This window comes from Netta rufina (genome assembly GCF_964035555.1).
Source record: "Netta rufina genome assembly, chromosome: 4".
In the NCBI taxonomy this organism is placed as follows: domain Eukaryota; kingdom Metazoa; phylum Chordata; class Aves; order Anseriformes; family Anatidae; genus Netta; species Netta rufina.
In genome coordinates, this window is record NC_140127.1 from 71,526,435 (window position 1) to 71,542,169 (window position 15,735).

General features: G+C 49.6%; 1 protein-coding gene across 1 annotated transcript; it reads right to left on the bottom strand.

Moving 5' to 3' along the window:
• Window positions 1-1,878: 1,878 nt before the first annotated feature.
• FOXI3 (forkhead box I3) lies at window positions 1,879-5,110 on the bottom strand (the record flags this gene model as incomplete). Its single annotated transcript, XM_084285440.1, has 2 exons — window positions 1,879-2,468; window positions 4,396-5,110. 2 exons carry the CDS (start codon window positions 5,108-5,110, stop codon window positions 1,879-1,881), a joined length of 1,305 nt encoding a protein of 434 aa, XP_084141566.1.
• Window positions 5,111-15,735: the final 10,625 nt, after the last annotated feature.

Below are 15,735 nucleotides of genomic sequence, written 5' to 3' on the forward strand. Positions count from 1 at the left end.
AGTGCTTGATCCCGATCCCAAGCACATGGAAGTCATCTGACGTTTCGTCACGGCTTCCTTGCATTTGGGATCGGGCCGGGGGTTTGTCTTGCATCACTAGCAGAGACGTTATGCAGGTAGCCAGCGAGGAGGCGAGGCGCTGCATCGCACTGCCAGCGATTTTCTTTTCCGAATAGCCTGCAGGGGTGGCCTTACATCACGCCAGCTGCACGGTACGGTTAATAGCTGCAATTTTGTGCTTAACTTCATCGCTGGGTTCCTCGAGAAGATGTTTATATCGATGCTCTGTGGCCACACAGGGAACCCAGCAAACAGCTCGTGCAAACGGCAGGAATTGGGAATTGATGGCTTTGCAGAAGGGATGCTATGGGATGGATTCTCCCCTGCCAGCAGCAGGGATCAGGAAGGATTCTCAGGAGCGGCTGTTTACAGCAGACGGCTCGGCCTGGCCCGCTAGGTGACCCGTCCCTTTAGGCAGGTGCAATCCAGCTTGAAAAATGGATTTTTCAAAGTGCTGGAGCTAAGGCAGTCAGGCTCAGGCTTCGTACCTACCCCCTGCTAGCCAGCGCTAAGCTGGAAGCAGCCCCTCCTTCTTTTACTTGGGCAAGTTTTATTATTTTGACCAAACCAGGCTGAAAAAAAAAAAAAAAAAAAAAAAGTAGTAATTCAGATCACTGGCAAAAATAAACAAATAAAAAAAAGCCCAGAGTGCCCACTCTGCAGAGTGAGACGTCAAAAGGCCGCCAGTCAGCTCATATGCATCTCCTTCAAGCCGAGGGCAGTTTCCTTCTTACTGCACAGATGAAATTGTTCATAAATCTTTGCACCTTTTATCCCAAACCACGTGAAAGGAAAACCTTTCTCCCGCAGAGCTTCGGAATGCCTCAAACGTACCGAGGAACAACCAGGCAAAAAAAATCTAACAATTGTTAACGTTTTATTCCCAACAGCTGTTCAGCCTGAACAGTTTCATTAATACACTAACAAAACCAACAAAAACATCAAAACAAATAAAACAACAACAACAAAAAAAGAAGGGGAAACGGAGTAAAATAAACTTTAACAAAGTTTAAAACATTATAAATAAGTACAGCTCCAGAGCATAATTTACAAATATAAAACCACATAGAAACATATGTACAGAAGAGTTACATTACATACAAATATGTATAAAAATACCCCAGTGTTTATTCTCGTGCTAAAGCTGCATGGCTAGAGTTATCTTTGGTACTAAGCTTGGGGGAAAAAGATTGTTTTACAAAACATGGCCCTAGCTGTACAATACGCCGTACACGGGAAGACCAGAGCGAACCTCTGAGGGTTTTGGGGAGGTTTTGGGTGTTTTTTTTCCCAAAGTGTCCTCCTGTACATTGCATATTGCAGGAGCAGGGCAGAGAAAAAGGGCTTACAGAGGCAACTGCTGGCAGAAGAAATTTTTAATACATTGTACAAGGCACTTCATAAGAAATCTCTTCATTTTTTTTTTCTGTTCTCTTCTAAGACTCACTGCATGTCTACTGGGTTCTTGCTGATATCGTTTAATGGTTATAGTTTTTCAGCTTCTTATTCTACATTCAGGATTCGAAACCTCAGAAAACTTGAATTCAGTTCACTTTCATCTGCAGAGCTCAGACGGCAAGCCATCTAAAGCACCTAACGTTTTCCAGGATGGAGAAAAGACTTTGCATCTGCCTTCTGCTGGTGTTCGTGGGGCGTTCTGGTTTTAAAAGGTGAGAATCTCTGTCTTCCTGGAAGAACTCCCGGGAAGTGTCCACATTGAAATGCTGTTTGCCAAAAGCATACGGTCCTCCGTGCTGCCAAACACGCCTGCATCTCCCGTTCCTTTTGCAGCACTCGCCGGCTGCCTGCCCCAGCGCCCTACACCTCTGTTCCATCCCGGGTGTAGATGAGGCTGTTAACCGTGAAGTTGTAGTAGTGGTTGTACTGGGCTCCCTGGCTGCCGCTGCTGGGGTGGAAGGAGCTGTAGTAGGCAGGGGAAGGTCCTGCAACTCGCTGCAGCTGTTCTGGCGAAGGCACCTCCTGAGAAGAGCTGCTGGAAGGGGTGAAAGTGCCACTGCTCAGCTGTCCAGCAGAGAAGTTCCTGTGATGCAGGTCACTGCTCAGCCCCCCTGTCAGCCGGCCGCCTCCGCCGCTCAGGGAGCTCATGCCGCTGAAGAAGGTGCTGAGGCAGCTGGGGGTGGATGAAATGATACCGGAGGGAGAGGAGCTTTTCGGATGGTCCCTGGCGGAAGGCGAAGGGTCCAGCTCCGGGGGTGGGCTGGTTCCACACGGTTTGCCTCCAGCTGCAACGGGTCGTTCTTCCTCTGTTTTCAGGGCCCCGAGAGAGGAGGCTGCAGACGCGCTCGCAGGGGTGTTGGGCTCCGAGCGCCGCTTGCGTTTGCGGCGGAAGTTCCCGTTGTCAAACATCTTCTCGCAGTTGGGATCTAAGGTCCAATAGTTTCCTTTCCCTGGTGGGAAACAGGAGAAAGAAGAGAGAAAGTCAGCCTCTGTGACAGCGAGCCCTGCTGCAGAAAGATAAGCAATATTTGTTCTCTGCCCCATCAGCACAGCACCTGCACCTCTCCTACAATTTTCTTCCTCTGCCTGTTGTCCAGTACAAGAACCCAAATCCTGGCCCCAAGACATTATCACCTTCCTATGTCCCCTTCCGATGTCCACGAGACCCTTAATGCCACACGGAAAAGAACCTCCCCACCACTGAGATGCCTCAACCTCCCTGGAGGATCCCCACCTCTACCTCACACCTGGCTGAAGGGAACACAAAGCGGGGCTCCGGCTGCCTCACAGCAAAGAGGGGCACCCACATCTCGGCCAGGGCTGATGGAGTGGAGACCCTGCCACGGCTCTTCTCAGAAGAGCTGCTGGAAGGTGGGCCTGCAGATCCAGGTCCACCAAGGGGCCAGCAAGGCCAGCAGCGCTGCGCAGCGCTGCAGACAAGGTGCCGTGTCACTTTGAGGTGCCATTAGCTGTCCCCACACGCTTCTTGCCTATGGCTGATGAGAGCAGCGACCCCACAGCATCCCCCCGGAGACCCCAGCCCTACATGTCCCCTCCCTGCCCGGCTTCACCAGCACCGTGGCAGCGCACCAGGGCGCTACGCCCACTCCTGGGCACCGGCTGCGCCCCGGGGCCGGGTCGGTGAGCGCGGGGCAGGGAGGGGAGCCGTGAATCACGGCCGAAGGATCCGCGCCTTGCACAACCGGCACTCCCGGCCTCAGCCCACCCGGCCTGCCCGGGCAGGGGGACAGAGGGCTGGGGCCAGCCGTCACCTCCAGAGGGGACAGCGGCAGGGGTGAAAAGGGCGAAAGGAGCCCCATGTCCTCTAAAGGGAGCAAGGCAGGGGGAGGTCTCCTCATGGAGACCAGGCTTGAGGGGCTGAGGGCACCCGGTCTCCTCACAGGGCTGTCCTGGAAGAGTACAAGGAAGCCTGGTCTCCTCAGAGCAGGGCTTGAGGGGACAAGAGAGCCCTGAGGGGACAGAAGAGCCTGGTCTCCTCACAGTGCTGGGCTTGAGAGGACAAGGGAGCCCTGAGGGGACAAGGGAGCTTCGTCTCCTCACAGCACTGAGCTTGAAGGGGTCGGGGGAGCTCAATCTCCTCACAGCACCGACTGTGAGGGGACATGAGAGCCTGGTCTCCTCAGTGCTGGGCTTAAGGAGACAAGGGAGTCCGGAGGGGACAAGAGAGCCCTGAAGGGACAAGGGAGCCCTGAGGGGACAAGAGATCCTGGTCTCCCACAGTACCCGCTGTATGGGGACGAGGGAACCTGGTCTCCTCAGTGCTGGGCTTGAGGAGACAAGAGAGCCCTGAGGGGACCAGGCAGCCTGGTCTCCTTACAGCACGGACCATGAGGGGACATGGGAGCCCTGAGGGGACAAGGGAGTCCTTAGGGGACAAGGGAGCCCTGAGGGGACAAGGGAACCCTGAGGGGACAAGAAAGCCTGGACTCCTCACAGAGCTGATCATGAGGGGACAGGGGAGCCCTGAGGGGACAAGAGAGCTCTGAGCGGACAAGACAGCCTGGTCCCTTCACAGCGCCGATCATGAAGGGACGAGGGAACCTGGTCTCCTCAGTGCTGGGCTTGAGGGGACAAGAGAGCCCCGAGGGGACACGCAAAACTGGTGTCATCGGTGTCAGCCCTGATGGACAAGAGAGCCCTGAAGGGGACAAGGGAACCCTAAAGAGGGGACACGGGAGCCCTGAAGGGGACGAGGGAGCCCTGAAGGGGACACGGGAGCCCTGAAGGGGTCAAGGGAGCCCTGGGTGGACACGGGAGCCCTGAAGGGGACACGGGAGCCCGGTCCCCTCACTCCGGGGACCCCAGGGGGGGACTCTGCGCCCTCCGCCCGCCCCCCACCGCCGCGCCCGGCCTCACCGGGGTCGTCCTCGTCGCGGGGCACCTTTCGGAAGCAGTCATTGAGGCTGAGGTTGTGGCGGATGCTGTTCTGCCAGCCCGCCTTGCTGCGCTTGTAGAAGGGGAAGTTCTCGGCCACGTACTGGTAGATGTGGCTGAGGGTCAGCTTCCTCTCGGGGGCGCTCTGGATGGCCATGGCGATCAGCGCCGAGTAGGAATAAGGCGGCCTCACCAGCTTCAGCAGCTCCTCCTGGCTGGCCAGGCTCAGCCAGCTCAGCTCCGCGCCGCCCGCCGACGGCGACCCGGGGGCCGGGGGGGAGCCCACCAGCTGCCCGCCCCTCGAGCAGCCGTACGAGCCCGGCGGCAAGAAAGGAGCCGCGGCTGCTGCTGCTGCAGCCGCTGCGGAGCCCGGCGGGGGGCCCTGCAGGTAGGGAGCGGGGCTGTTCATGCCCCACAGGTAGCCGGCGTTAGCGGGAGCCCCGTAATCCCCCAGCCCGTAGCCGCCCGCCCGCTGCCCCGACGAGGCGGCGGCGGCGGCGGCGGCGGCCGCGGCGGCGGCGGCGGCGGCGGCGGCGCCGGGCGGGTGGAGGCTGGGCTGGGGGTAGACGCTGAAGTTTTCTCCGCAGTACACCGCCATCTCGGGGGCTTCCTGAGCGCTGCGGGGTTGAGGGGGCACCGGGGCGGCTGCCGGCGCCGAGGGTCTGGGCTGCGCCTGCTGCAACTCACCGGCGCTCATAATCCCTGGCCATGCAGGGCCGGCCGGAGCTTTCTTTCTCTCCCTCCCCCCCCCCCGAAAAAAAAAAAAATCTCGGCTCTTCCTTCTTCTTCTGGCCTGGACCCACCGCCCTCCCCCCCCACCTTCTCGACAAAAAAAAAAAAAAAATTAAAATATATATATATAATAATAATAAAAATCCCAAAGGGGGGTTGCGGAGCGCCTTGCCTTATAGGCGCTGCCCGTGTGCCCGGCCTCCCCGCCCGCGGCCGCGGGGCGCAGCCAGTAGCGCGGCTCCGGAGGCGGAGGGGGGCAAGGCCGGGCCCCAAAAGCGGCCATGGGGGAGGGACCCGGCTGGGCAGGGGTGGGGGGAGCTGTGGGGTTTGGCCCCCGGAGGGATCCCTCCCCTCCCGGCCCCGCCGCCCCCTCCCCGGGGTCTCCGCGCCGAGCCCCCGCAACCCCCGGGGGCGATAGTCCCCGAGCCCTCCGGCTCCCAAAACGGGGGTTTTGGGGGGGATCGGCACCGCCGGGGGTGCCCCGACGGGTGTCGAAGGGTGAAAATCGCTACAAATCCTCATTTAGCCGGCGCTGAGATCGCGCCTAATTGAGCTTTAGGAGAAGGAATTGCCCGAAATGAAGCAAACAAACAAACAAACAGCATCCAGCGCTCGTACCGCGGGAGGAAAGGGCTAATAAAAGTTGATTTTCGCCTATTATCTGCGTGCAGGGGGGATTTTAGGGAAATTGGGTCCTTTTGAAGGGGGAAGCCCTTGGGATTCACGGGGTCCGGCACCGCGGGGTTTATAGGGGAAGCTGCGGGGATGCGAAGCCCCTCTCGACCGGGACAAACACCAGAAGCACACGGAGAGACGCAAAAAACTACGGCCGATGGTGCAGGAGAATTTAGAGAGCCTTTGTCAGTCCCTTTGGAGATGTAAATCCCCGGGACTTAAATATGATTGTTATTCAATTCCGTTTTCTGCTGATAAAAATGGGTAAAAATCCCCTTTCTAGGTACAACTGTGAAGCCCCCGGGCTGCCAGCACCGGGTGCCTTGATGTGACATCGGGGCTTGGGGGAGAGAAGACTGTTTGGAGAAAGTCCCCTCGTTTTATTCCTTCGATAAAACAGTTTAAAAAACACATGTAAAACCCTGAAACTGGACCGGGGCAGCTTTCCCGGGCTCGCTCAAATCACCAATATTCATTCCTTGTGTGGTCTAAGCAGGGATGTAATGATGGGAGGATTTTTGTCATTTTATTTCGTTTTGAAACTAGTGGACAAGTTTGGGGACAGAGAAAAACTTAAAAGTGAGTGTGACAAAGAAGTATGATTTTGGGTTTCCTCCTTTAATCATAAAGGCAGGATTTTTGTTGTTGTTTTTCTATAGTTATTTTGTTTCTTTCTGTCTTCAACTATTACTGACAATTTTATTTTGTATCTCTTTGGGAAAGACGTTGCCATCCGTCTGTGTGTGCGTGTATCTGGGTAGTGAGAGCAGCAGGAGAAAATGTCACATCATGTTTTGCAAGGTGTCTTTTCCCTTCTCTGCTTCCTTGCCTGTAAACATTTATTATTTCTAACAGCTCCGCAGCGTGTTGGAGAAGGGTCACGCTGGAAAATGCTCATTTGCAGTTTGACCGGACAGCGGGCATCCAAAGCAAGAAGTTTGTCGGCAACTCACAGGTAGAAAGGGCATCTGAAGGACAAGAAGCAGGTAGATCTTTAAGCACGACTTTCCTCTCAGAAAAAAAGAAGAGCTAAGCTGAAAATATTATTCTCTAAAATTACCAAATAATAATAATAATAATAAAAAAAGTCAGCGTTTATCCGTTCACTTAAAAAGCCTGCGATCGGTGAGGGAGGGAGAGGAGCCGGAGCGGTATCGCCGTATCACTCGAAATTGGGGTTTTTGCTTCAGGGATTTGATGGATTTGGGCAAAGGCAGAGCCATCTAGAGGAGCAGCCTGGCTATTGCGAGGCGGGGAGGCAGTTTCCCTCAGAGGCATGGTATGCTGCCTTCGAGTTTTCTTTAGTTGATTCCTCTGCTTCCAACAAAGGAAATGGGTGAGAAAATAATGCTGAATTAGCTCTAATAAAAATGCGTGTCCTCAGAAAACTCCAGCATGCTTTCCCAAACACTAGGGAATATGAAACAAAAATAGCTTTGGAGAGGTTATTACATAGCCAGGATGGCATGGATATGCAAACCAACACTTAATTTTAACAAGTGGAGCTTTGATGGTGTGATGGTTTTGAAAATGTTTAATTTTCTTAATGCGTTTATCCTGTGAGTAGCACACAGCCTTGCCTCAATACATCGCCGGCTCTCAGTACAAACCTGTTGCTGTTCCCTTTTGCCAAGGCACGAGGAAAGCAATGTTAGGAGAGCTCTGCCTCTGTGCTTTCCAAACAGTGCTTTTTTCCAGAGAGGTCTGGGCGACGTCTGCCTTTTAGAGACACGCGGAGAAGCTGGCAAGCGAGGTGCTGAAACACAAAACTGAAATCATTTCCAAGGTAAGAGGCTGAGGCTACTGTCCATCACTGCGAGCAGACTCGGAGCTGGGCTTGAGCAATGCTGTGAAATTCCTCTGTTATTATTGACTCACTGGGACATTCGTTAGCATTGGCATTGCGAGCATGGCAGCAAGGTCCACGGGGCCGAGGGGCTCATGGCATGTGGGAGTCGGGGCTGGAGCGTATCCCCAGCCAGCTGCGATTACGTGCGAACCTCCCCAGCGAGCTGCCTTTGAAAAGGTTTCAAGGCTTCCTGAGGAAAAGTGCTGCGGGAGATCGAGGTCCTCCCTGTCCCGGTGTTGTGGTAGTGACACCGCCAGCTTTGGGGGTGTGCTGGTCCTTTTCTTTCCTGCGGCCAGCGCTTTTCTCCCTGGTGTAAGACACTGTCTTTGCCTCTAAGGCCCTATCCTCTGAACCTATCCTCCGAACATGTAGGTACAGGCTTAGCAGTGCTGCTGTGAATCTCAGGTGCGTACAGCTGAACGCGGAAACCTGAAAACGCTTCAGACCTGAGCACCCAGCCTCGCAGCAGGAACGGATACCTGCACCCAGCGGGGTTTCTCTCCGTTTTTCAAGGATGCTGAGGTCTAGCCACAGTGATGGTGGTAGAGGAGTGAGACCCAACAGCCCATAAGGGTGCTGTTGGCTTTTCTTGGCTTTTCTCATAGGAGAGACCAGAATCTCTTCAATGGCTCCGAATTGCTGCAGTGAAGCAGGAACCACAGGTTTGGTTTGTTTTGGCTGCATTTGCAATATAAGTCTCACTTTCTCCCTAGGGCTGACAAGAGGCAAGGCAGTAGCTCTGTGGCCCAGATATAAAAGAACCCTTCATGTGCAGATTGTATCTCTCTCCAGAGACACCAACAAAATTGGGAATATGGGGACAATATGGGAGAATTATCTTTTCTCTTGCAGTGGTCCAGGATGGTGGCTCCCCTTTATTTCTTCAAGAATATCAGTGAGGGGTTGACTGAGAACAGCTCAAATAAAATTTAAGGCCATCCCTTATTTACAGCTAAGCCTGTCCCTTCCCAGGCTTTGTACTTTATGTCCATTAATCTGCTCTATGAAAATCTCTTTTTTTTTCACTCACCCTCTGATTTGTTCCATAAATGGGGAAGGGAGAGAGAATATCTGATGGTGGGCAATAGATGTTTCGCTGCAGTGATTCTGGGAAGGGTGTTCTGTGTACGTGTATACAGGCTGGAGTAATTTTTATCCCTTACCTAAGGAGAATAACGCATATTCCTCCCTCCCTGTATCTAGTCATCTATTGGACTGAAGTTCTGGTGATCAAATTTTGCCAACTTACCTTGTGATAAGATCAGAGGCTTTCAACCTTTCTTGATTTTTCAGACCCTACAACATTTCCTCGGGAGGTGTCCTCATTCCACGATTTTCAGGCTACCGACAACAGGCTCGGTTGGGTTTTGTTTCTGGTTGCTGCTCACGGTCTCCTTAAAAGCAGTGCAGGCTGCCGACTGAGAACCGGTGAGAGATGGTTGGCATTTTGGAACAGCAAATATTTTCCCGGTGTGTCTATATGGCCCTGAGTGTGATGGAGCCCGCGGAGTCTGCCATAAAGCAAGGGATAAATCATAATTTATTGCAAGCTGCAGTTACTCAAGCTCTTTAGGCTGTCTTGGGTGAACCCCATCGCTGAAAGGAGCAGTTCTGCTCTGCGTCCACTCCTGGCTGCTGCTTCTGCCTGCTGAGCATGCAGAAGTATTTCTGTGGGGAACAGAAACTGACCCAGGACTAAAGAAACACCTTTTCCCAGATTTTTTTATTTTTATTTTTTTCCTTTTTCACCCCTACCATGTTCGTTTTAGCCGGGGCCACTGCCCTGATGCAGTTCACTACTTGGCCAAGGAAATTCAGAACAAGGAGAAGTGGAATTGCATCCCCTGGCGCTGGGGTTGCTTCAGCCTGGGGCTTGAGCCCTCCCGACCCTAAAAGCCAGGCAGAAACCTGGCTTTCTGCCTCCCCTGCGACTTTCTTCCCTCTCTGCAGTCAGTGGGTGACTTTCAGATTCAAATCAACCTAGCCCCTTTCTGAATAGGAGCTTGTTAGCGACTGATTAGCCAAAGTTTTGATAAAAGCTTCTTTGTTTGTAACCTCTGTAAGCTACTGGTAGCTGTACTCATAATAAAAGTGGGATTAAATAGACACCTTGGGAGTGAGGCAAGCGGGAATCGCAGGGTTTGGGGGAACAAGGGGATGGGGTCAGGTTTCAGCAGCTCTGTGTGTCACAAACCGGACTGGGAGCAAAGCCTGACTTTTTGGGTTTGGGTTTGTGAGAGAAGAAGGAGAGGAGGTGGGAGACAGCGAGAAGTCAGCTGCTTGCAGCTGGATCAAGCACACGCTTTAGGGATTAGGAACATGTCTGCAGAAGCTCTCAGCACTCTGAATTCCTCCTGCCGGCTCGAAGAGCAGCCTCTTTTCAGGCTGAAGAGTCATAAAAAGTATTTAAAGATCCCCCGTCCGATCCCACAAACAAGCCCTCCTCATTTTATTTTTGCAACAGTTAAAAGATCTTCCTGACAGCGAGGTGTGACTAACCTGGCAGTATCAGATCGTGTCTTTTCTGGGAGCAGTGGATCCTGTTTAAAGCTGGAACCTGACCCGGACTGAAATAAAGCAATGTATTTGTATTTTCCATGTTCTTGTTTTCATTAATATGGGATATCACAATGGGATATTTGAAATGGAGCGTGGTGCTCTGTGCTGGTCGCTCTATACTGATGACTCTTGTACAATAAGGTGAAGGCCAACATTTTTGGGTTTAATCCATCTGAATAGGCCACCTCTGCCCTGGAATAAGTAATGGAAGCAGAAGAAAGTAAAGATAAATTTCTGGTCAGCTAAGGTAAAAATAATCGAAACTGTTAGTAGATAAAGGCAGTAGCCACCACCACCAGCACCACAAGGAAATGGTGGAGTATTAAATTAATATTTCTTTTCCATGTTTGTTTGGGGGAGAAAATCAGATAGTGTATTAGTATCAAGTTCTGGTGAAAGAACATTTTGGGCTCCATTAATAACTAGAGATGATGTTAAAAAGCAACCGCAGAAGTGAAATATTTTATAATTAGCCAGTCCAGGTAATTTATAGCCAAGAGTTTCATAACTCTTGGAACCCGAATGTGTTGGAATATAAATGCTGATTTTTCATTTTGGGACAGTGAAAAGATTTTAGAGGACTATGAAAACTGATATCTGCTTGCTATTTAAAAGGACTGGGAAAGTGATGTGGGTAATACTAAGACTGTCACAGGCAAGAAATAGTGGACACATCACTTGGTGAATGATTTATTAAAAGGAAAGCATAAAACTGATGCAAATGAGTGTGCATATATAGAAAACAAGCCTTGTCAAATCAAATTGCCATTGTTTTCCTCTAAGAGAAGCAACTCTTGTCACTGATTTTTGGAAGTGTTTGATTGATACTACACTGGAGGTGGATTAGAAAAAAAAAAAAAAAGTTAAGGGCAAATTAAGTGGATCTAACTGGTTAAAGAGATACCTCAGAATGTCACTGTGAAAAATGAAGCCTTGAGTCTATTTGCAGGGAAATCCTGTGGAAACTGGTTCATTATTCTGTCATTGATTTGAGGGGAAACTAAAGAATCATTGTCAACTGAATTTGTAGGAATCTAAAACTGGGACTATGTGTATACATGCGAATAATGAAGAGGACATGAGTCTACCACTGTCTCCACATGGGAACTGGGAGCAGATGGGTAGGATGTATTTTGATATGGAAGAACAAAAGGGTAGAAAGAAGAACAAAATCTGAGACTGACAAAGTGATGGAGACCATCCTGGAAATTAATTATATTTCATAAAGTAGTTGTGGTTCTTGTGAATAATCAGCTGCTCCTTGTTGTGACCTTGGGGTGGAAACAATTTCATATTGGTGCTGTATTGAATTATGATAGTGCCTATAAAAACATGAGTAGCAGGGGAAAGTGATAGGGATGAAGTTCTTTACCATTTAGTCAAATACAGAGGCAGGAAACTTTCAAATGTGTCAGATGTTGCAGATGTCTCAGATACCCCAGGGAACCTCAGACAGTTCTAAACACTCTCACTTGTGACCAACTTAAGTCCAAGGCACCCATTTTTACTACAGTGCATAGCTGTTAGACCAAGTTACTAGGGGTTACTAGGTGAATTCTCCACCACTTTTAAAATCAAGATGGGACATTTTTTTTCTAATACATACTTGAAAGAAGTCGGAAGGAGAAGCCTTAGCCTGAGTCTTTCTTCATGCATGTGAAATCTCCACAGTGATCTCCTAGCTTCCCATTTTCCCAGCATCAGTTGTACATTGAACATTGCACTATACTCAGTCACTTTGCTGTTTCTAGTCCCAGACTCAGAGCTTCCCTCGGTTGTTTTGCTGTCTTTTCACTGGGCTTAATTTTACTTGGTGCAAACACATCCAGTGGTATTTCTGTATGGGTTTTAGTACCCAGGTGATTTTGGTAATCTGGATAAAGCTATGATGCCTGAACAGGAATTGTCCTCTCTTGGAAGTATTGCTCTTAGGAGAAGGGCTGAGCACCATGTTATCACCTAAGCCAAAAACTCACCCATGAGGAGTGTTCAAAAGATGCACAACAACATGTGCTGAGACCTGCAGGCCATGTCTGCCATGAAGGCTACTGGCAAGAAACACATTGAGCTCTGTCCAGTTGTCTTGGCCATGTAGATGCTATCTGACTTATAAAACAGGTGGGTGTCGGATGAGGAGATTCATAGAATCATGGAATGATAGAATATCCTGGTTTGGAAGGGACCCATTAGGATCATCAAATCTGACTCATGACTCCACACAGGACAACCCAACATTAAACCAGTTTTCTGAGAGCATTGTCCACATACTTCTTGAACTCCATCAGCTCAGTGCCATGACCACTGCCCTGAGGAGCCTGTCCCAGTGCCTGACCACCCTCTGGGTGCAGAACCTTTCCCTAACCCCCAGCCTGACCCTCCCCTGTCCCAGCTCTATGCCGTCCCCTCAGGTCCTGTCGCTGTCCCCAGAGAGCAGAGCTCAGCGCCTGCCCCTCCGCTCCCCTGGTGAGGGAGCTGCAGGCCGCCATGAGGCCTCCCCTCAGCCTGCTCTGCTCTGGGCTGAACAAACCAAGGGACCTCAGCTGCTCCTCATACATCTTGCCCTCTAGACTCATCACCACCTTCGTAATCCTCCTTTGGACACTCTCTAACAGTTTTATGCCCTTTTTATACTGTGTTGTCCAAAACTGCACCCTGTACTCAAGGTGAGGCCTCACCAGCTCAGAGTAAAGTGAAATGGAAGAAGAGCTACTAATGGAAGCTTTGGCCAGCAGAAAAAAAAAAAATAAAATAAAATAAAAAAAAAATCTCCAATCATTTTGGGTAAAATCTCACTGCTAATGATCAAGTTAGAGATATACCAGGATAATAGTGTGTCCCTTTTGAAAATCAGATGGATAGTCAAGGCAGTGTTGTCACATTAGATAACTTTGTTTTAAGGCAATGATACAAAACATGAAAGAGGCATTAGCAAGAATCACAACAGTCAAGATAAAATGACCCTGGTCAACTCAAGGTTTGTTACCTTTCAGAAACCAGCCCTTTGGTTTCATCAGGATATAGGGCTGTGGAACAGGTGCTGTAATACTTATAGACATTTGGGCTCCTATGACAAATGCCAAGGAAGAATTTCTTTGATTTCTTCAAATAATTTCAGGCAATTTTCCACCAGTCAAGGCATGCCTAAGCCATACCTCGGAGTGAACCATTCGTGTACTCAGTGAGGTACGTGACTGATTGGCACATGCCGAAGACTGGCAATGAAAGTACTAACCAAGAACAAATAAGGCAAAGCCTGCAGGCTTTCATGAGGCTATAGAGTCTACATATGCAAAAGGGGGTGTAAGTGCAAACTAAACAGGAAGCAGAGCTGGAAAGCTCTGACTGGCATTTGGGAGACCAAAACTGGCAAGTAAAGGAAGAGCAGCTACTGGATATATTCTGGAGCAGAGGTCTTCTGCAGTTGTACCCTCATTTATTTAACACAGTTTGGTTAGAAATGTGAACTGAGAAGGCTGGTTGTCTTATAGCTGGAAGAATCAGCTACAAAATGGTTGAGCTAGAAGGACCAAACATACGAAGGAGTAAGGGAGATTCCTTCAGCCAAGAGCTCAACTCAGAAGTTGCCACTGAGAACCAGCTACAGAAGATTCATCAAGCCTTGATGTTGACCACCATAAAGCCAAGAAGGTAGGCAGCCACTGAGTCTGTAGGAGGACGTTCTCCATCTGGCCAGCGATAAGCAGAATGGATAGGTGAGAAGGAATATATCCTCAGCAAGCATACCCAGAGCTGGGTAAAAGTCAAAAAGTAAGGGCAGTCAAAAAAGATAATCTTAAAAAGTAAGCAGTATTAAAACATTATTGTGAAAGTCCAAATCAAGATAGCCTTTTGTAATAGATGTAAAGGAAGAAGAACCAGTGTGTTCTCCACAACATTAAGGATAAGGCCAGCCCCCACATTCAAAGAAGAACAGGCTGAGGAGATGGGTGAAATATTACCAGACTCTACACAGACGACCGATCAAGAGATGAAGAGATTTGCAGTGTTTGGGAGATTATAACGCTTCAGGAGCTGGGTGACAAGACATATTTTGCTGGCAGAGGTTGTAAAGAAGGGTCAGGAGGCTGAAGAAATCTGAGGGGCTGAGAATGGATTGATGGAGCTATAGCATGGGTCATTGACCCAGCGAAGCAACTGTATGTTATCAAGAAGGAAAAGATCTCCTAAACAAGGAAAAATGGATCCTAGTAAGCAAATTCCCACAGTGGTGACCTTCCAAATTCTGTGCATTTCCCGATGCCTGATAAAATTCCTCAATGTGTTCCTTGCTGAGGATTCAGAAGGTGGATTCAGGGACAGTACAGCAAAACCAGTGCAAGAGGCTGATCACTGGCAAGTTCAGAGATATCAAGAACATGAACCTCAGTTGCACAATTTCAAGAAGTCATTTGACCCAGTGTGTTGCAATAGCTGCGTGGAGTGTCCTAGGGCTATATGATATGTGTAAGAAGCTGCTGAAAAACATTATGAAGAGGTGAGGTCAGCAGTCCTGGTCAAGAGCAAGCTGAACAACTGGTTCAACACAATGACTGGTAGCAGACAGGGTGACCAGATAATTCACAGCAACTTCTGGAGCTGCCTGTAGAAAGTGAAGGATGGAGTTACAGTCACCAAAGATTTGGGGTAAAGTCAGACAAGAAGATCAAGAGCCCCGGGATAACCACATCTTCAGTGGTGGTGCCAGTTCATCAGATGTGCCAAGTCAGGTTGCAGTGTCCCACGATGAGTGATGTAGATCAAACATTGGCGTGGGCCGGACAAGGACCAGGAGGAAAGGCAGAAAGGATGAGAACTACACAAGCAGGTAGCAGCAGGGTGGACAAGATGGACAGCCCCATTTATCTGAGAAATTTCGCCACACGGGACAGCAACAGATCCCTCTACAGAGATCGGAAGGAGGATGTAGCCGGTGCGTGTGGGTGTAGATCACCTGAAACAGTCACGAAAAGACAAGAGTCATGGGTACATAAGTCATACTACCCAGTAGGATCCTTTCCGTGCTCTGTGTGCAGAGAAATAGACTTTCAGGAAGACAAAACAAAAAAAGTGGCAGTCATCTATGAGAGGAAGCTCCCATGATCTGGCTGCTGGCTGGCTCAATAATCACTTTCTAGGTACACTGTTGTGGTAAGGGGAAGAGAATTAAGATGATGATGGTAGGAGAAACAAGACTATTAATTTTTATTTATTTATTTTTTTTCTTTACAACTTTCTCAACAGACCACTGCACACTGAATTTATACCTACCTCTGTGAGCTGCTGTTTTTCACGCATCCTTCACAGGCCCTTTGGGTCGGCAGTCTGTGGACTTGAAGGAGAATAGATGACATAAGAAAACAAGTCCATGTTTGGTGGATGTGGTGGAGTACCTGAGAATGACTTATAACACTACTCTTTGGCCAGTATTCTGTGTGACAAAAAAAAATAAATAAAAATTATAATAAAGGGAAGATCTTTCTGAAAATGTAGGTGGCACAGACAAGGGA